Source organism: Melanotaenia boesemani, chromosome 7, assembly GCF_017639745.1.
Source record: "Melanotaenia boesemani isolate fMelBoe1 chromosome 7, fMelBoe1.pri, whole genome shotgun sequence".
NCBI lineage: Eukaryota > Metazoa > Chordata > Actinopteri > Atheriniformes > Melanotaeniidae > Melanotaenia > Melanotaenia boesemani.
In genome coordinates this window covers 12,299,321-12,321,297 of record NC_055688.1, presented here as the reverse complement: position 1 = coordinate 12,321,297, position 21,977 = coordinate 12,299,321, and the positions used below count along the sequence as shown (strand labels likewise).

The 21,977-nt window shown below is 39.0% G+C and overlaps 1 protein-coding gene across 1 annotated transcript in view; it reads left to right on the top strand.

The window, feature by feature from the left end:
* spata5 (spermatogenesis associated 5) overlaps positions 1-21,977 on the top strand; it is a 131,262-nt gene that overhangs the window by 37,486 nt on the left and 71,799 nt on the right. The window contains exons 13-15 of the mRNA XM_041989787.1: positions 2,653-2,706; positions 2,980-3,059; positions 9,310-9,436. Of these exons, the coding sequence (XP_041845721.1) occupies positions 2,653-2,706; positions 2,980-3,059; positions 9,310-9,436 (261 nt within the window). The remainder of the gene's footprint in view (positions 1-2,652; positions 2,707-2,979; positions 3,060-9,309; positions 9,437-21,977) is intronic.

Sequence of the window (21,977 nt, the reverse complement as noted above, 5' to 3'; positions counted from 1 at the left end):
TTCAGTAGAGTGGCTTTAAGAACACTTTCTCTTTTTTTTTAAAATCCCTGACTTTAATGTCTGAACTAGTGATGAATTTTTAAAAATCCTCTAAGAAATTAGCTTTTCAGTATGAAGGGTGCCAACTGACTTTTCAATCAGTCCTGTAATAGGCTCTGTATAAAAATGGTATACAGCCACCTTTTTCAATTATATTAATTTTGGATGGCTCAAGTTCACTCCCGTTGTTTGTTTTTTCTTTTCTTTTTTTTTTTTTGAACTACGATGGTTTCTAATTGGTGAGATGGATTCCTCACCTGTGGGTGTAACAACAGTCTCTCTGCAGAAGCACACAATTCCCTGGACATACCAGCACATTTCTCTCTTCTCAGAAAAATAAATCATTTAGAAACGAGGTTGAATAGATGGCATATCCATGTCCATGTACTATGAAAACAACGCATGCTTGAAAAACCAACAGAGGTGATTTACGCATGACTGTTTTTCTCCACTGACCGAAGGTGATCTCTGTAAGCGCATGGCTGTTATGCTCACTCTGAAAAGATTTCAAACACCTCAGTGCTCGCAGCTGGTCCCAAACTCACACAACACAACGTCTGCTCCACACAAACAGGAAAGTTTTGAGTCTGAGTTTGACACCAGGCCAAGATCATAAGCAGCTGATCCTCTGGTCTGAAATGGAAGCAGAAACAGACAGTACAGTGGTAAAAAGGTAATGGGGGCTGTAGTAGCAGTAAGCATCCTCAGTCATGTTTGATCTGGTGCCCTGGACTAGTGTCCTCCATTTGGGGAAAATAACAGTGAAACAAAATTAAAAAATTTATCAGATACTAAAGAAAAAATCTTGTCAGTTTGACTGCTGGTTGTGCACTCATAATGCTGATCATGGTATGGTTTTGTTAGAGTACAAACTTTCCATTTTTACCTGTCAGAATGTCCAGAAGATTATTTTATTTGATGCGGGTGAATGCCAGCCAAAGTTATTTCAGGAGTAGTGCAAATAGTGGTAGCAAACGTGGCACTTGAAGTGGAAATCTGTGTCTGTGCCAAGTGGACCACAGGTGTTACATACAAACCTAAACCAGTACACAATGTACAGAATGCTGGAACAGTATTATGGAACTGTGCACACACAAACCCTGCTGTCCTACATGCCATTCTCACACTGTATTATCACAGTTTCTTTGTGTTACTCTTTTTTTTTCTTAATCTCCAAAAGACACAACAGAGAAGCAGCTACCTACCAGTTACATAAAAAAGACTGACAGGCGATTCTTTGCAAACCAAAAGGAGACTCACTCAGGGCTTAATGATTATGATGATTGGTTTATGCTTTAGATAAGGTACATTTAATACATGTAAAGAATGTAGCAAAAACATGTCAACTTTAAATCATGGGCGCAAATCAAAGATAAAAATGAAAAATAATAAAATCAGTAAATACATTTTTTATTTGATTTAACAGCCAAAAGACATAGTCCCTCTAGTGTGTCCTGGGTCTTCCCCCAGGCCTTTTCCTGGTAAGATGTGCCTAGAATACCTCTCCAAGGATGTGTCCAGGAGGCATCCGAACCGAATGCCTGAGTCACCTCATCTGGCTCCTGTCGATGCAGGAGATCAGTTGCTCTCATCCTGGATGACTGTGCTTCTCACCCTAATCTCTGAGGAGAGCACAGACACCCTGTGGAGCAAACAAATTTTGTCAGCTTGTCTCTGCAGTCTTCTTTTGGGCAGTTCTCACAGCTTGTCACCAAAGGCGAGGGTAGGAACGTAGATGGACAAGTAAATTGAGAGCTTCACTTTTTGGCTCAGTTTCTTCTGAACCACAACAGACCAGTGCAGAGTCAGTATCACTTCCTTTCAATCTCCAGCTTCATTCTTCCTGCACTCATGAACAAGACCCCAGGATACTTAAGCTTCTCCACTTGGGGTCAGGATCTCATCCCAGAGAGCGCTCATTACCCTTTTGCAGCAGAGGAATAGGGAGCCAACTGCTTCAGTGAGACCTAAAGACCCAGTGAGGCAAACAGGACTGTATCATCTGCAAAAGCAGAGACCCAATCCTTATTTTACCAAACCAGACCCCCTTAGCACCCTGTCTACATCTAGAAACTGTCCACAAACATTATGACAAAGAGTAGCTCTGTCAGGGTCACAGTCTGTATATTGTATATTAAACCTTGCAGATTCATGGCGGTGTGGCTCGGCAAGGTAGAGTGGTTGTCTTGTAAGGGTTGCCGGTTTGATCCTCGGCCAAGTCAAGTTGATGTTGAGGTGTCATTGGGCAAGACACTGAACCCCTAATTGCTCCTGATGGGTCGTGGTTGAGCGCCTTGCATGGCAGCTTCCACCATCAGTGCGTGAATGTGTGTGAATGGGTGTATGATGTAAAGGGTATCATTCCAGGTACAGTAAAGCGCTATATAAATATGGACCATTTACCATATTAAGCTTTAAAATATTCAAATAATGTAAAAGATAATGGAAAGAATACATTTTTTTGTTTAAAATGAAAATATTATAGACAAAGTCTAGACTCCTATTTACAGTCTTAAACTAATCATTATCTGATCTCATCAACACAGATTATGCAGTAAGTGTTTCATGTTGTATGGTAAATCTTAAATTCTGCTTATTTTCATTTTCTTGCAGGGACCAGAATTACTGAGCAAATATGTTGGTGAGTCTGAAAGAGCTGTCAGAGAGGTAAGTCCATCTAACTTTCCTTATAAGGTTAGTAGATACTGTTGTCCAACTAGCATTCCTTTCTTGTCACTTTAATTAACTAAATTGTAACTCTCTGGATGTTTATAGTTTTCACATAATAAAAAAAAAGGCCAGAGTTATCTTTTTTTGGGGGGGGGATTAATAAGTGCTGCATTTCCTCTGCATGTTTGTATGCACTTCTGACAGTATGATTAATCAGTCATGTAAAATATTTGTCCTGTTTTCTTTCATTGTTGCTGACGTTGCTCTCAGGTGTTTAGGAAAGCAAGGGCGGTCGCTCCCTCCATCGTCTTCTTTGATGAGATTGATGCTCTGGCCAGCGAAAGAGGAAGGTACAGTGTGTTTCTTTTCTTTCAGCCATAAATATGAAGGCTAGATTTAGAAACAAAACATGGCAGGATGCTGCAGAGGAATATCAAAAACAGCTTCTTCCTCTAACATGATGATTTTGCCTTTCCACCCTCAAAGTTTCTTGGATAATTGTTCACTGTTCACTGCTGCTGTCAGTGTTTACGATTTTAAACACTGCGGTCATTCATTGTCCAGCGATGACAAATTCCTAATTGTCACTGCGGTTGGTTTTAATTTACAGACCGCAGCCTGTCCCCACAGATCTTAGTGATTCATATATGATAGAAAGAGCAAACATCCAAAAACAGTCTGCATGACTGCACTGTCAAAACCAGCCACTCTGTTCCCATGGTGCTTTCTCAGACTTTTGTGGCTTTTCACCACCAGCGAACACAGAACACAGTCTTGTCCGGAGGTGCTTTAGTGGGATGGCACTGGGAACATCTGTGGCTTAAAGGAAAGGGGATGAGGAGGAGGAGGGGGTGGGTGGACACAGGACACAGACTGGAGGCACACAAACACTTCATTGTGCCCTTTCACAGCAGATGGGGAAGGCCAAATATGCAGCATGCTTCCTGGTGAACCAGGCGATGAAACTAAGCCTTGCAGGATGGAGCACAAAAGGGCTAACAGGCCGTCCTCATAATGTTTCCAAGAGGACTCTTCCTCAAATCCTGCACTGCATCAGATTCATGCCATACTTTGACTTTTTCTTCGTGTTTATTTCTCATTATCTGCGCTAGCTTCTTTTGCCTGTAGAAGTACTGTATATGGTTTCTTCAGCAGGAAATGAAGATTTTATGATAATTCCATATTCAGTCTGATTAAATATAATGCTCATTTATCTCTTTTATAATATTTGAAAAAGATTTGAAAAGATGTTGTTAAATCATTATTTTTCTACCCTTATTGTTTACTTGACCGCAGCTACCAGGCTTTTAAAGCTTGGATCTTTCAGTTGGCTGTGCTTCAGACTATGAATTTTCCAAAAGAACATGGAATAGTTTTTGATTGATTTAATGCAGTCTTTGCTTGTTTCCAGTTTGCACTAAATTTCTCTGTCATCATCAGTCTTTTTTTTTCTTGTCAGTGTGATTGCTGACTTCTCTCTGTTTTTACATTATGGCTGAGCTTTCATCTCCTTATCTTGATTTTTAATTTCAAATATGTGCTTGACAACAGCCAGCTCCAGCTCTGAGTTTGCCAGCTTGCTGTGATGGACGCAGGTCTGGACCTGTGCCTTCAGGCTGGTCATCATTTTCAAAAATGCACTTAGAGCTGATCTGCAAAAGGTTATTTATTGGTCTTTCCTTCTTGCCATGTTTAATCAATGAAATGGCTCGAATGCACTGGAAAGAATTCAAAACCGTTGACACAGGCAGACAGCCTCTGCTGTGCTGGTGCAGAGAAGCACCTGTAAATCTGTCAGCTTACCTGCCACGAGTTCAAACTGGTGGAATGAAAAGAAGCAGACGGCAGACAAAAACACACAATGTTGGACAGAGTCAGAGATTGGCAGATAAGGAAAGACTAAAGAAAAATGTTGATGGTGGACTGAAATGAACTTTAAGATCTTGTTTATAAGTGTCTCTACAGAGTTCTTAACCATTTTCCCCTTCTTTTTTCTTATTTACTCTCTTAAAAACCTTTCTGCTGTGATGCTTTTCATCCCTACATCCTGTCTACCCTACAGACAACTTTCTCTCTGTCTCTGTCACCCTCTTTCGCCCTTCATATCTCAGTGACAGAACTCTTTTGTGATCCTCTGCGGCCTTGTCTGCGCTAATGATGTCTGGCACTTCCGCTGGCCCTGTCAACAGAGACTGCGTGTGTGTTTGAGCTTGGAAGGATGGCTGTCTGCACCGGGCTATGGAAAATAACCAACTTGTAATGCTGTGACTCATCTATTGAAGAGCTTTATTTAAGTCATATTCTTTTATACATTTCCCCTACTCTACAGGGCTCTATTGTTGTTCAAAAACAGATGCACTTAAGTCATGTCTGGCATGATTAAGTAATTGCATGATTACAGGTTTTTGATTTGACTATAATCATTTTGCATAGTAGTTACCATTTATATGTATGAAACACTTGAATAACAAAACCAACAGAAATGACAAAATTAGAAAGACAACAGATGTCACAAGTTTTTATTTATTAAATATTTACTGTGTAAATCTGTTGTTTAAATAAAAGGGAAAAAAAAGTTCAGTAATGTGTATAAAGTTGTCAGGCATAGATTAGTTTCCAGTTTGTGTTTATAGACGTATAAACAAATAAAAACTAGTTTTTCTGTGTTTTAATGACTACAACACAAAATTTTTATATATATATATATATATATATATATATATATATATATATATATATATATATAAATATTTAAAAAAATGGTCCCCTCGCCCTCCGTGGGCGGTCTCTCATCCATCCAAGCTCGGAGGCCTGGGAGCTTGAGGGTTCTGGGCATTATCTTTGCTGTTCCTAGGACTGCACTCTTCTGGACCGAGATGTCTGAGGTTTGTCCTGGGATCTGCTGTAGCCACTCTTCCAGTTTGGGGGTTACTGCCCCGAGTGCTCCGATGACCACGGGCACCACTGTTGCCTTCACTTTCCAGGCCTTCTCAAGTTCTTCTTTCAGGCCTTGGTATTTCTCCAGTTTCTCATGTTCCTTTTTCCTGATGTTGCAATCGCTTGGGATTGTGATGTCAACCACAACGGCTTTCCTCTGCTGTTTGCCATTACCACTTTTGTCGGTCTGGATCTGGAAGTCCCACAGGATCTTATCTCGGTTATTCTCTACCACCTTTGGAGGTGTTTCCCACCTTGACCTCGGGGCTTCCAGTCTGTACTCTGCACAGATGTTCCTGTACACTATACCAGCCACTTGGTTATGACGCTCCTTGTAAGCTTTCCCTGCCAGCCTCTTACACCCTGCAGTTATGTGCTGGATTGTCTCAGGGGCCTCTTTGCACAGTCTACACCTGGGGTCTTGTCTTGTATGGTAGATCTGGGCCTCTATCGCTCTGGTGCTCAAGGCCTGCTCCTGTGCAGCCATGATCAGTGCCTCTGTGCTGCCTTTCAATCCAGCCCTTTCTAGCCATTGGTAGGATTTCTCGATATCAACCACTTCAGTTATCTGTCGGTGGTACATCCCGTGGAGAGGCTTTTCCTCCCACGATGGTTCCTCCATCTGGGAGTGAGACCCCTTCTGTATCGACTACCTTCCCTCTCTTTGTCACCATCCGCCCACACTTCTGAAGTCTGAATGACATTCCGATGTCATTGCTGTAGATCCTGGTTGTGTGGATCAGTGAGTCAATGTCTCACTTGCTCTTGGCGTACAGCTTGATGTCATCCATGTAGAGGAGGTGACTGATGGTGGACCCATTACTGAGTCGGTATCCATAGCCAGTCTTGGTGATTATTTGGCTGAGGGGGTTCAGACCTATGCAGAACAGCACAGGGGACAGGGCATCTCCTTTGTATATGCCACATTTGATGGACACTTGTGCAATTGGCTTGCAGTTGGCCTCAAGGGTGGTCTTCCACTACCGCATTGAGTTTGCAATGAAGGCTCTTAGAGTCCTATTGATGTTGTACATCGCCAAGCATTCCATGATCCATGTGTGTGGCACTGAGTCATAGGCTTTCGTGTAATCAATCCAGGCAGTGCACAGATTGGTATTCCTGGTTCTGCAGTTCCGAGCGACTGTTCTATCTACCAGCAGCTGGTGTTTTGCTCCTCTGGTATTTTTACCAATTCCCTTCTGTGCTGTGCTCATGTATTGATCCATGTGCCCACTTATCTTAGCCGCTATGATGCCTGACATGAGCTTCCATGTGGTGGGGAGACAGGTTATTGGCCGATAGTTGGATGGAACTGTTCCCTTCAGGGGATCCTTCTGGATCAGGATTGTCCGGCCTTCACTTAGCCATTCAGGGTGGGTCCCATCCTTTAGCAGCTGGGTCATTTGTGCTGCCAGGCGCTCATGGAGTGCAGTTAGCTTCTTCAGCCAGTAGGTGTGAACCATGTCAGGCCCTGGTGCTGCCCAGTTTTTCATACCTGAGACTCTTTGTTGAATGTCTGCCACTGTGATGGTTACTGGTTCTTGTTCAGGGAGGTTGCTGTGGTCTGCTCTTAGATCCATCAGCCACTGTGCACTGCTGTTTTGCGATGCCTCCTTCTCCCATATGCTTTTCCAGTATTGTTCAGTCTCTGACTTGTTGTTATTACCCTGCCACTGAGAGTATACTTTAGCTGGTTGAGTTGAGAACAGCGGGTTTATTTGCTGTGCTTCAATTTCTCTCGTGTACCTCTTTAGGCGGGTGGCCAAGGCTTGGCATCGTTGTTTGGCAGTTTCTAGTGCTTCAGGTATGAGCATCTGGCTGTACCTCCTGGGTACCTGTTTTTTTTATTGCACCTTTCTGGAGCTCTGGTAGTTGGCTCACTTCTCTCCGAGCTGCCTTGATTTTCGCCTCCAACCTTCTTTTCCACGGTGGATATGTGTCTTTATGGTTGCTCTTTGGTTGATAGCCAAGCACCTCAAGGACCACTGCTGCTGAGGTGTAGATCAGCTCCTTGGTTACAGTGATGTCATTGTAGGAATCGTTCCCAAGGCTGCATTCACATCATCCAGGAGACTTCCCGATGGTGCTCCACTCAGCCTCTGTAATTGCCGTCGGGGTTGCCTGATGTGATTGTGCTTATTGGGGCTTCATGCTAATATAAATATATAAATTTATATCTATATATATATATATATATATATATATATATATATATATATATATATATATATATATATATATATATATATATATATATATATATATATATATGTATGTATGTATATGTCTCTAATAAAAGAGGTGTCATATTTTGCAGAATGTGAAGATATTCAGTTGATTGCAGATTGCTTCTTTTGATTTCTAGATGTCACTACATCCCACACACTTGCATCATTCGTGTTCTACATTTAAGTGATACTACATAAGTTTGGGATCTTAAAAGTCTGTCCTTCTGACCTATTTTGATGTTACTCTGACTATTATTATGGACATTACTGGAGGCCGGCAAACATAAATTTCTCTTCAGTTTTTATATTCCAGTATACAATGGAAATTAATGGCTCCTCTTCAAAAACCGTATTTGTATAATTAAGTTGAGACTAAAATAGTGACATAAATATAATTGTACATTTCATTTATTGCATATCTGCATACCCCTCATACAAGATCCTGTTATTCACATTAAACTCATTACAAACAGTAGTAGTGTCCATTTTTTTCAGAAATAAGAACTCTGATTTTTTTTTCCCCCTCAGAATTGCTTTATTTAACCTAAGAGGCTCATCGAGAGAACGAGACAGAGTTGAGGAAGTAAACTGAGTATTTTGAAGGCTCACCAAGTGATTAGACTTGTGGTTTTGGCCTGGCCCTGCTCCTGAAATCAATCAACCTTGTAACTTCGATATGTTTAACTCTTCTGTGGCACACTGTGCCAGGAGCATCACATTAATTTGAATTACCTCTTGATTTACCCTAGAATAACTTGAGACATGTGCATGCAACAGATTGCTCCGAGTTCGTGTGAGACACAATATTAACAAGTCTAAACGAGGCTCTGAACAAGAGGTGCTTTATTCCAGAGGGATGACCTGTTTTCTGCTGCCTTGTTTTGAGTTCAGTTTTGTACGTCATTGGCAAGAAAGATAATTTTTGCTGCCAATAAAGAGGAAGAATTATGGTAACGAAGTGCCTGCTTATCAAAATGTCAAAGCATTTAAATATTTCCAACAAGAACTTGAAAATTGTTTCAGGTAATACAGCAAGTATTCTTCCTTATGTTTAAAGTTTTAAGATGTCTCTTAGATACTGTTTAAATACTCTTTAGATACTCTTAGATATTCTACTCATATATCTTCTCATCACACTCTTAACTGATCTTCATTTTGTATTACTTGCCCCCCCCCTCCCAAAAAAAAAAAAGAAAAAAAATTATCCTGTTTCCTCTTTTCTTCTTTGGCTGTTGATGTTGGTTTTCTTTTCATCCATCATTTGGCATAAAGCCAACAATTTATACTCATTAACTTAACAAATACTTTTTCTCCAGTCCACTGGTTTCCCTGTCCTCTATCTATCCTTCTTTCAGTCATCTGTCTTCACAACTCTCTCATTTCTGCTGCCTTCTCCTGAAACTCATCCATCTTATGTTCTCACCTGCCTTCTCAGCTCCTCAGGTTCCAGTGGTGTAGGAGACCGGGTCCTGGCTCAGCTCCTGACAGAGATGGACGGCATTGAGCAGCTCCAAGATGTAACTGTGCTGGCTGCCACCAACAGGCCCGACATGATAGATAAGGTAAACGAACGCTGACTGTCTGTCTTCACCTCTACATCCTTCTCTTTGGTCCATAATTGATAAGGCTGAAGAGATGTTGTGCGTTTGTCTTCCTTGCCTCCTCCCCTCCCTCCCTTACTCTCTCGTACATGATTGATAAGGCTAAAGGTCATTTGGTACAATCTCTGTGTGTGTGTGTGTGTGTGTGTGTGTGTGTGTGTGTGTGTGTGTGTGTGTGTGTGTGTGTGGTGGTCCCTTTATAACAACAATTTTTTTTATATTTAGCGCTGGCTGGCAAGCGTGCACAAGATGAGCATCATCGTTGGCTAAATTCTGTACGGAAGTTTGCTAACAGTTAACGTGTGCCTTGTTTTTAGATTAAACCATTATTGTGGCACTTTAACAACATACACCTCAAATTTGGTGAAACTTTATCATTGTTATTTCAAAACCTTACATGTAGCTTGTGGAAGTAACTGAGATAGTCAAAAAAATTGACTGTCTAAGTTACATATATATGTGTGTGTGTGTGTATGTATATATATATATATATATATATATATATATATATATATATGTGTGTGTGTGTGTGTGTGTGTGTGTGTGTGTGTATGTATATATATATATATATATATATATATATATATATATATATATATATATATATATATATATATATATGTGTGTGTGTGTGTGTGTGTATTGTAAAGCACATTTGAACACGGATGTAGTTGAACAAAATTGAATTAATAGAAATGAATGAAAGACATAAACAAATAGAATATACTCAAAACCCTTCACAGAAAACATGGGACAGAATTTGTTTCTGACCCAAAACATTTTAAACACTAAGGACTACTTTTTTCAAGGCAGAGCTGAAAGTCAAAAAGAGAACCCAAATATGCTGCACATTGTAAAAGTCTTGACTTACACAATATATCAAATTAACTGAATAAACGTTTCATATCTATTGCACTTAATTTCATTCTCAATTTCTAAATGTGAGGCTGAGGCTGACTTCATTTTCTTTCTTTCTTTCTTTCTTTCTTTCTTTCTTTCTTTCTTTCTTTCTTTCTTTCTTTCTTTCTTTCTTTCTTTCTTTCTTTCTTTCTTTCTTTCTTTCTTTCTTTCTTTCTTTCTTTCTTTCTTTCTTTCTTTCTTTCTTTCTTTCTTTCTTTCTTTCTTTCTTTCTTTCTTTCTTTCTTTCTTTCTCTTCTTTTAATTTGAACAAAGATATATCCTCCAATCATTCTTTATTGCTCTACCTCCTTGAATTGTCTATTTTCTACTCTTTTATCTCCTTCTCTTCCTCTTCCCAACCTCAGAACCTGTTTTTGTCTCTTATCCTCTATTCTCTGTCCTAATGAAATTTCCTGAGTGCTGATCAAAGACGGAGTCTGTGCCTTGTTAAAAGGAACGGAGGAAAGCAGAATGTCGCGGTGCACTTAAAACTCCTGCTTAGACAGCCATCTGTCTTTCTTCCATTTTTTTTTTTTTTTTTGTTCCGTTTGTCCTTTGGGTTTAAAAATAGTTGAAAATGACTTATTCTAAAAGGAAACAACCTGAGTCTGAAATAGCATATCCAGCACTTATATACATATTAACATCTCAGCTTAGAAAAGAACATCAAGAGTTGACACGTCTGGCACTGTTTTATGTAAATTGATAACTGCTCACTTCAGGCCCAATTTGTTGGCTAACCCTCTCCCCCAAACACAAACCCCAACCCCATTTCCTGGTCCATTTTTTGAGAATTGATCCATCGCTGTGGTGGAGGAATGACAGCAGCTTCCTCCGTCTCTACAACTGATTGCTATCTCATTTCAAATTCCATTAGTGGTACAACAGCTAAGAAACATCCTGAGTTGAAAATGTAAATATATATCGTGAAGAGAGAGGGAGAAAATTTAATTAATAGAAAGCTGAAGACACTCTTTTAACTGTAAGCAGGGGGTCAAATACCTGAGTGGACAGATGGGCCACCCTAAGCGTACTTCCCGATGACCTCCATCTCAGGAAGTGGTCCCCTGTGCAGCAGAGAAATCTGATTACCTCCTCCTGCTCGCACCCTACTGAGTGTGTGTCAGTGTATGTGTATTTATTAAGGTTCAAGTCATTTGAATAAGAAACCCATGAACTACACTGGGAACAGAAGCTGCCAAATGGGCAGATAGGCACCCCTCATTGGACCCCATATGGTTTTAGCACCCAACCCTCTTACTGTGCCTTCAACACCACCAACACTGTCAGTTCACACCGGAGATGGGTGGGGGTGAGGGCATTTCCATAGCAATGGCAGGATATGATGGGACAAATGAAGATTAATGGGATGCTTGGGTGTCAATGAAGTCATTGTCAGGTTTCAGTGGTGCAGAGGAAGCTCCTGGGGGCCTCAGCTGTTTGATGGACAGCTTGGAGAGAGGGGAGAAAGTAGAGTTAGCTTTGTAAAGAACCAGCCTGTTGTCCATCTCATTCACTGTTTCACAACTGTGTGGATTTCACTTCTTGTCAAGGCATTTCTCTGCTTTAGGTGGAAAATCAAACCAATTTATGTTTTTATTTCAAGATCTAAGTGAGGTTAAATTGTAAAGTGGCAAATTCTTATATATTAATAGTGAAAGTTCAAAGATATATATGAATGTAATGATCCTTGGATATTTAGAAGGGATTTTTCCAAGAATGATTATTATTAACATCACAAATATTGTTATTATTCATCTTTATTGTTATTTATGTCTGTAAAATCAATATTAGCTGTGTTATTTTATAAAATACTGTATTTCATATTTTGATGATGGATGTAAATTCATATATATTTCTCTTTTTATTATAATTTGATTTGCTTTGTACAAAATAAGGTAGCTTCTTTGCTAATATGATTTAAATGTTTATGATTTATTAAGCTACTTGTGCATCATGACATGTCATTCTTGTGCACATGTACAAAAGCCTATAACTTCCTCTGGTCTTTGTACTTTGTACTACTGTAGAAATGCTGTTGAAAAACAGTTTCACAAAGATAACACTATTATCTACACACAATGCCTGACTACTTCCTTTCTGCTTCATTCCACAACTGGCAAAAATCTAATGCACATTATTACTAAGTTCACAGCTGTAGAAAAACAGGAATAATCAGAATTTTTGGCAGACATGCAAATAATGCCACGTTTATCTTCCATTGCATTGTTTGTTGCTTTATTTGTAAGATAATACAGCTCAGAAGATTCTTTAGTGTTGGTGAGTTGAATTCTCTGCATGATGACACCAAACAACTCTCACGCTTCCTCTTGGTGTTGCTTCAGTCACTCACTCACACCTCTGACCCACCATGACCAACTTGTGCCGAATGATTAGCACCACCAGGAATATTTATCCAGCGTCTTCAGTAGGAAAAATCCCTGTCAGTGTTTGTTGAGCAGCTGTCCAGCTAGTTGGTTGTTTACACGAACACAAACTCAAATAAGACACCCCTTTTGTCCTTTTCAGTTTGTCTCATCCACATTCTGACACTTCCTTCTCCAGAGTGTCATTAACCACATTTACATGAGAGTTTTAATTCCCCTTTAATTCAGAATAAAAATGAAATTCTCTTTAAAAAGTTTTAAAATGACCTTGTAAACTTCTAATTCAAAATGAAAATGGTCATTCCGTATTAAACTTAAATCTGAAGTAAGTGGCTGGTTTTTTTTTTTAAATTGAATAAATCCTCAATAATGTATACATTCGTTACACTTTGAATTAATTCATTCTGCGGATGCTCCTTTCCCTGTCCTGTCGCAATGATGCACATACAGTACTTCATCTCCCTTCTCCTCTTCAGCTGACCAAAGTTAAATAATAAGCTAATGTCGACCTGCTGCTTCAAATCTATAATAAAAATCAAAGAGAATAAGAGGTTCTTATTATCTGGTCTTTAATCTTGTAGACGAAAAGAAAAGAAGCCGGAACTGGAGTGTGTTTTCTTCCAGTAGATGTAAATACGTCACATCCGCCCCCTGTCCAATCAGAACCTTTCCCAACCCCCAGATCTTGAGCGGAATTGAATAAAGACAAATAAACGTGTTGTCGATGTAAACCTTAATTTGGAATTACTCTTTCCGTGTAAACGCAAAGGAGAATACTTTTAATTTCAAATTATTTAATTCTAAATAATTAATTCCGAATCATGCAGCCATGGCCATTGTAAACCTGTAGTATAGTAATTCCTCTGGAAGATGATCCTTGTTTGTTGTGTAACAAAAGCTTGCTTGTTTCCCCTAATATGTGCTGAGGTTTGTCTATCCTGTTGGAAGGCAGAGTTACTTAAGGAAGATTACCAGCAGATGGGTCATTGTTTGTTACCAGCAGTTACCAGCTGGGCTTTCATCAGATCAAGGGCCCAGAACAAAACAAAGACAATAGAATCAGAGTGGAAAGGACAGTGTCTGTTTTGACATTATATTATAGGTGCAATTAATATGGTTGTGTTGCTGAATTTCATTGTGTTATTGAAATAAGAAATATGCAGGACCTTCTTTTCCTAGATAAATATGTCATCTGGATGGTAGGGTTGCCCTGCTGTTATAACTAAGCTGTATGCGCTTTAGGATTGTCTTGCCGAAAAATGGAATGTCTTTCCTGATAAAGAGATGGTCTGGATGACAGCAAAAGTTTCTTCAAAGCCTGAAAGTTTTTCAGCATTCATGGTGCCTTCCAGATGTGCAAGTTGTCAGCTAGCTCCATAGACACTAATGCATCTCCATACCATCAGAGATGCAAGCTTTTCAACTGAGATCTGATAACAAGCGGGGCGGTCTCCTCTCCTTTTTAATCCAGAAGAGACTATGTTCTTGATTTCTATAAAGATGTTTAAATGTTTTATTAATTTGAGCACAGGACATTTTTCTGTTCTATTTTCTAAAGCAATGTCTGATTGCTGGAAGCGTTCCAGAGCCCATACAGTGGTTTCCATGACAGGAACATGCCTCATCTTTTGAATACAGAGCTGCCCGAGAGCACCAGAGATATCCAGTACTGATTTCCAGCTGTGCCCCATGTGCACAAAGATATCATCAGATTTTCTAAGTCTTATGATATGTTTTTGCACTACTCATGATAAAAAAGATTCAAAGTCTTCCAATTTTACATTGTGAGATTGTTGTACCCATATTTACTCTTAAGAGAATCTGCTTCTTTAAGGTGCTCTTTAATACCCAATTATGTTACTGACTTGTGTATCCATATTGCTAGTAAGCACTTTTATTCTTTTATTGTTCTTAATCTAAAACATTTAGATTTTTATGAGCTTAAATGTTTATATTTAGACTTATAAACAATATATAATTGTAATAAATAATTAGATTATAAAATAAAAAAATCATGCTGAATATACAAATATATGCAGTATTAGCTGACATGTGTTTCATAAATCAAGTAAAATGATTCTGACAAATTGATTAAGCTATTAGCTTGTTACTTTGTCTTTTTATTGTGAGACTAATAGATGCACTCTTTCTGTGTCATTTTCCAGCTCTATAACGTCTGCTACCTACTACATCATGTCGTCTCTAAGCAGCGTAGGCTCTGTGTCATGTTTTCAGGCTCCTCCGAGATCTGTTGCTTGTACTGTAGTGTCGCTGCTAAACAGGAGATGGTGCCAAACCTGACATGGGGCTGCTATTTTTTAAAGAATTTATTTTGCACAGTAGGCTTTTCAATATATTAGAAACTTGTTAAAACAATACAAATATAGTATATCTCATGGGAAACCATTCAGTTCAGTGTTTAATTCATTCTTTGGCTGACCACAACAGAAATCATAACTCTCTACACACATTTATGTTTCATAAAAATATGTGGAAAAGTTGACTATAGACTTTAAAGGAACTGTATATGTCATATTATGCAATACTCATGTTTTATTAAGTCATGTTTATTTGTGTAAGAAGAGCAATTATGGTCAGGTTTTTGCCTACAGTAAATCAGAGTTGTGATTCTTGGTGGTCTTGATCTCTTCAATTTGAATAAATCCTTACACATGACATATGGAAATAAGCATGTGAGGATGTTTTATAAGCTCCAAGCTGTTGCATCTCTCTGTCCTAACATAGATGTACAAACAAAAACTGACTTTAATAATCATGAGTATCATGAAACTAGTCTCCGTAACTTCAGGCCACGCCGCAGAATGTTTATTTTAATCTTGTGAGGTAATTTTTGTCCTGTTCTGTAAGCTAATTTTAAAAGGTACCTGTCTTTGAATTTCAGAGTTCACAAAAGTGTGTGTGTGTGTGTGTGTGTGTGTGATATTCCATTCATGAATGTTTGCATGCCAGTGTCCCAGATCTTAATCAGTGGTGTTTTCCAAAAGATTTGATTCTTTTGTTATGACCTGCATATGAACCAGAGTTGTATGGTCTTCCACTTCATGTCTGATGAGAAACTGTCAAATAAGATATATATTTAATGATCAAAGGTCATTGCATGTTTTAATGTAGCATATGGGTTAGTTTTTCTATTTCTTTTTATTCTTCTTTTAAAATATCCATCACCAGAGAGCTCTGCTTTATAACCTTTACTGTTTTATTACTTTTTTTGACAAAGAAAAAACCAAACAAAAGATGTTATACTGAAAAAAATAGTCATGAAATCAAAAATATTTAAATTTGACCTTCTCCTTTGTAGCTAGCATCCAAATTGGAGATGATTATCTGTCAGATGATTAAGAGAAAGTATTTTTTGATAATCTAGTTCACCGCAGAGTATAATAACCCAAAGGAAATCATAATACACTGTCTGGCCAAATAAAAAGTCGCCACCTGGATTTAACTAAGTAAATCAGTATGAGCCTCCTATTGAGTACTGCATGGGTTATTATCTTTCAGCTGGCAACAAGTTATTTAACCCCAGCTATTTCAATGAATAGCTTCTCATTTCTTAAACAACCAAATGGAAAGACATGTCCTGTGGTCATGGAAAAGATGTTAGTCTGTTTAAGAAGGTTCCAATCATTGAGAGAAAACATCTAAGGAGATTGCAGAAACAATTAAAATCGAGTTAAGAACTTTCCACCACATTATTAAAAACTGGAAGGATAGTGGGCAACCATCGTCTTTGAGGATGAAATGTGGTCGGAAAAATATCCTGAATGATCATAGCCGTGATCACTTAAACATTTGCTTAATTTAGATTAAAGAAAAATAACAGTAGAACTCAGCGCAATGTTTATTAGTGACGGTAAGCACAAGATTATGTACCTAAAGAAGGAGGTCAGCTGACTACATGAATATAATGAGTGAGCAGGTTATTCCATCAATGGATTTATTTTTTTCCTAATGGAATGAGCATATTCCAGGATGACAATGCCAGGATTCATTGGACTCCAATTTTGAATGAGTGATTCAGGGAGCATGAGACATCATTTTTACACATGGATTGGCCACCAGAGAGTCCAGACCTGAACCCCATTGAGAATCTTTTGGATGTGCTGGAAAAGGATATTCGCAGTGGTTGGACTCTTCCATCGTGACTACAAGATATTGGTGAGAAATTAATGCAACACTGGATGGAAATAAATCTTATGACATTTTTTTTTTCTTTCGTTTTTCTTTTTTGGCCAGACAGTGCGTGATTAAAAGTCTGATATGTCATGTGCTAATGGGTGTTGGTTCACATGAATACCTTTTATTTCCCTCTTCCATACAGTCTGTACCTTAAGGCTTTTACTTTAAATTGAACAAAGCCTGCCTTGAACACCCACAACATTTCAGTCTTTGTTATAAGGCCTCACAAGAGGGCATCGGAGGATCCTCAGAGTTTCTCTTTCTGAATACCTTTTGTTTAGCCTTTTTTCAGCAGAAGCCTCCACCTGAGCCGTCCTCCAGCTCAACAGGAAACAACCCTTAGCTAAAAGAGTGCCTATAAGCCAGCCAGTCAAAACAGACCATATTTTATTTTGTGTTAGACTGACGTTATCATCTCCCAAGCTTTGCTCGCCTCTCGTGACGAGCCAAGCATGATGGAATCTCTATTGGTGCTGTCTTAAAGGATTAAAGCTTATTCACTGTTTTTTCCTGACTGCACAGTTCTGAATAGGACCCTGCAGTGCCGGGTGTCCTGCTGAAGCTGAGCTGAGCTGTCGATGTTGTTCACACTGTAGCCTGCGTTCCCCACCTCAAATACTGTTTTTATCCAGAGCTGAGTTTTCAACGTCAGCCACAGGCTGTTATTCTCTCTCCTGAAACAATGTTCCATCACTACCCTTGTTATTTTTCTAAGATGCAGTAATGAGATGGCAAAGTGAGAATTTAGATTTTATGGCTTACTGCAGCTACAGTGGTAAAAAAAAAAAAGAAAATGTGTGTGTGTGTGTGTGTCTTTGCATGCAAGTAATGGGATACCACCAAGGGATGGATGAGCTCTGGGAAGGTGTGTGTGTGAGCACAAGTTGAGCAGGATCCCCAGGCAAGTATCAAACTTCAAGGGCTGTATTAGTATCAGCTTACATATGTGTGCATCCAAGAATACCACCACAAAAAGCCTCCAATCCAACTACATACAGAGAATAACCAGCAGGACCGTACTTTGTTTATCTATAGTGTTAAATAATGAAAAACTTTATACTGCAATAAAGTTCGTTGTCTGACCGAACACTACAGTTTTATCATGTTGCACTTTGTAACTCAGCTACGTGTGTGTTTTTCATTCATTTTTCTTTACACTTTCATTAGTTATTCTTCTGTTATGATGAGCAAAAGCAAGTAAGACATGAGGTTGGGAGAGGAAGGTGTGTGAAAGTGTGTGTGGAGGAGTGGTGGTGGTGGAGGGGGGACAGGGAGGAAATGAGGGCTCTTTGTGCTCTGCTACCTGGCAGACATCTCCAGCATGTGTCGTCTTGCCTCTTGGCAAGCTGAGACCACCGGCGCCCTTGGAATGCTCTCAGTTCAGGAAATCTCGTTTATTCTCATAAATGCTGCCTCTAACCCCCACCTCTGTCGCAGTACCGCTGAGGAGCTTGTATATTTTCCTCTTTTTTGTCTTTGTTTATTTGTCTTTATTTCACTGTAATTACAGTTTCTCCACTTTCCATTGGTTCCTTTGTCAATATTGTTCCATGCTCTTAATACAAAGGTGGCTTTGCTTTATGCATGAGTGGTTATATATGGCACACACCACAGTTGGAGGTTTTGTCCATGCTGTTCACACCCAGCTGCAGGGTTGTGACTACCATGTATTCTGCCATTAACCAGCTTGTCTACACCAGTATTGTCTTCTAAGTAGGTCCCCCTTTTAGCTCTGATCCATTGAGGCATAGACTCTAGCAGACCTCTTAAGGCATGCTGGTGGTGTCTGATATCAAGCTTGTAGGTGGCAGATTAAGTCTTATAGGGTGGGGCCTCTGTGATCATGATTGTTTGTCCAGTACATTCCACAGATGCTGAACTGTATTGAAATCTGGGGAACAACAATGTTTTATAAAGTATGTGTAAAAGTAGCATCCATTCATATATATATATATATATATATATATATATATATATATATATATATATATATATATATATTATAGAACCCAAGGTTTTCCAGTAGACCATTTCCCTAAGCATCATGCTGCACCTCCCAGCTTCCCTTCTTTCCCCACAGTGCATCTTCATGCTGTGTCTTCCTATAGTAAGCAGTCCACATGAACCCAGCCATCCACAAGATATGAAATAAATACGATTCATTGGCCCAGGCCACTTTCTTTTATTGTTCTTGTCATCCAGTTCTGATGCTCTCATGCACATTGTAAGTACTTCTGGCATGTGCTCCCTTTCTTATTCCCAACCAAGTGGAGGTCAGACCACATTACAGTTTGTTGCACACATAGCTGCAGAGCAGTAAAGGTGTACATGCTGATTCTGATTCCCCCTCCAGTCCACGAGGAGTGCTAGAGTTAGACATCCCTGGTCTATGGGCTCTGTCTGATTGGGTGGGAAATTCTGAAAAATTTTGGTTTGGTTTGGTTCTGACTGTAAAACATCATGCAGATACAACAACTGCCTGCTATTTCCTGAAACAACCACTGACTAAGAAAGAAGAAGAAATTCAGCTCATTGATTGGCCAAGACCAAAAACAGCTTGTTCACCTCAAGTAAACAATGGAACGCCAATAAAGTCTTGGGATTTAAGTTTTTACTTTGGTGTTCAAAGCAGGATGGCTGTTGAAAAATGGAGGCATAGTTTTAGGGGGATTGAGAAATCCATCAAAGTTCAAATCGCAATAGCATAGGAAAAGTGATGTGGGCATGAGCCAGAATATATTCTGACTGCATGTAAACAGGTATGTAAATAGATTACATAAGTTGAACAAAGAAAAAAACACCATAATAAAACAAAATGACTTATTTAGAATAAGGTTGATCCATATAAACATAGTTTAGGTAGGCTGATAGTGTTCTAACATCCAGATGAATCCCAGTGCATAAGATTTACCCCCAGAATAATGTGTAGTGTCAAGATGTTTAATATTGTTAACACCTGTCACTTGTCAGTTTTAATATTCACTGTCAACCTTCCAGAAATGGAAAAAAAAATTCCTATTCCATCTAGTGTGATAAACCTCACTGCAGTGTTATGGCAGCTTATAACCTGAATAATTCCTACACTCAAACTGGCCGTCCTGGCTTATATTCAGTGTCTCACTGAGTCCTGCAACAAAATACACAAAGCAACAGACATTGAAGTTTATGTTAAATTCTGTCCCAATACAACAAACATTGCATATAATATGTTGACATCATTATTGTTTAATCTTGAAACACAAAGGCAGTGGTGCAGGCATTACGTTTAGACTTGGACACTGATTAATAGCTGAATATACAGTATGCTCCCACTGGAGGAGATTAACCAGTCAGCTCGGTCATTCTCCAGTTTGTGTAAATATCATGGAGTAAAAAGGAGTCATCATTCACCACCATCAGGATATAGTCAGACCCACGTACAAAGTAGAAGCTGGTTGGAGGCCAACTGGGGGGTTTCAACAAATAATACTCTCTTTGTACGTTTTGAATATCCCCTGCTGAAGCCCCCTGAGCCTGGCTCTCTGCTCCAGGGATCCCAACACCACATTAAGAGCTGCTTACAAGTGGATAAGGTGTAAGACTGGACGAGGAGGGGGTGCGGTTAATGTCGCAAAGGCAGCTACAGTGTGTCTTCAGTGTTTTCCTGTGATAAAAAGCAGGTTTGTGCTCCCTTTTCTGTGCACCTCAACAGATCCAGAGCCATGATTGGAGAATGGTTAAACAAATGGGCTATTATTTTGCTGCAGTCATTTTAGAGGCAGACTGGGCCAGGCTGAGGGAGAAATGGGTTACCAGATTATATCCTATGCCAGCGTCAGTCGTCTTCATCAGGATTAAGTTACCCATTGTAGCTGAAATGAAACCAATCCCATCAGGCCTTATATGAGGACGACCATTTGGCTGTCAGAGCAGGAGTTATGTTTCTGTACTGCAGCTATATATATATATATATATATATATATATATATATATATATAATGCATGTATGTGTATATATATATATATATGTATGTATGTATATATATATATATATATATATGTACATATATATATATATATGCGGTGAACCATGGAGAGGCAAGATGAAGAGCCGGTTGGCTCTAAGGATAGTATTTGAGATTAAACACAACTTTAACGGAACAACCCATGGACGTTGCCCCTGTGGGGGATGAGGGTGTTTTAACACCCATTCTTTTCCCGTGAGAGGTTCCACACCCGTACTTTTCCCGTTTTTTTTTTTGTTTTGTTTTGTGTTTTTGTTTTGTTTGTTCTGTTAACCTATGCATTTTTGCACCAACGTGTGTGCTCTGGTCGCCTCTGTGTGTGCAGCCGCTGCTTCCTCCCTCTCCTCTCATGTTGTTCTGGGAATCATGACAGATGTCGGAGATCAGCTGATCGGATTTTCTCTCTTGTTGTGTTTTTTTATCATTCAGCTGAAAAGGAGGAAACTAGCGCTTCATGGCTCACACCCTCACATATTTACTTCAAAGTATTGTTTTTGGCAGGACCTTCTCAAATACAGTAGTTGGCTGGTGGTGGCCAGATCAACTGACCTGGTAAGGTGGGCACAAATTAAGACTAGATTTTACAAAATGTTGAATTGATTATTACAACTAAAGTCATCATCTAATGTAAAAAAAAAGTGAAGAAGAATCATGAAACAAACGACCTATAAAATGATCTATTTTATGAACAGTTGTTTACTTTGGGTGATGCTGCTGTATGACTTTTCTCACTACATTAGTGTATAAAGGAAAATATCTGAATATATGGTAAGATTTAGTACAACATATATAAGTACATTACATGCTGCATTTACTGACTCTTGGACATCTGACATTTACCAAGGGAGAGGTCAGTATTGTAAGTATTGGCTCATTCTGGTAAATTTCAGGCATAGTTGCGATAGTGATTAATCCAGATAAAATCATTTGTAAGCTGTGATTAATCTGATAAAATTGTAATAATTTGACCACTCTTATGAGTGTGTGTATATATATTGTATATATATATATATA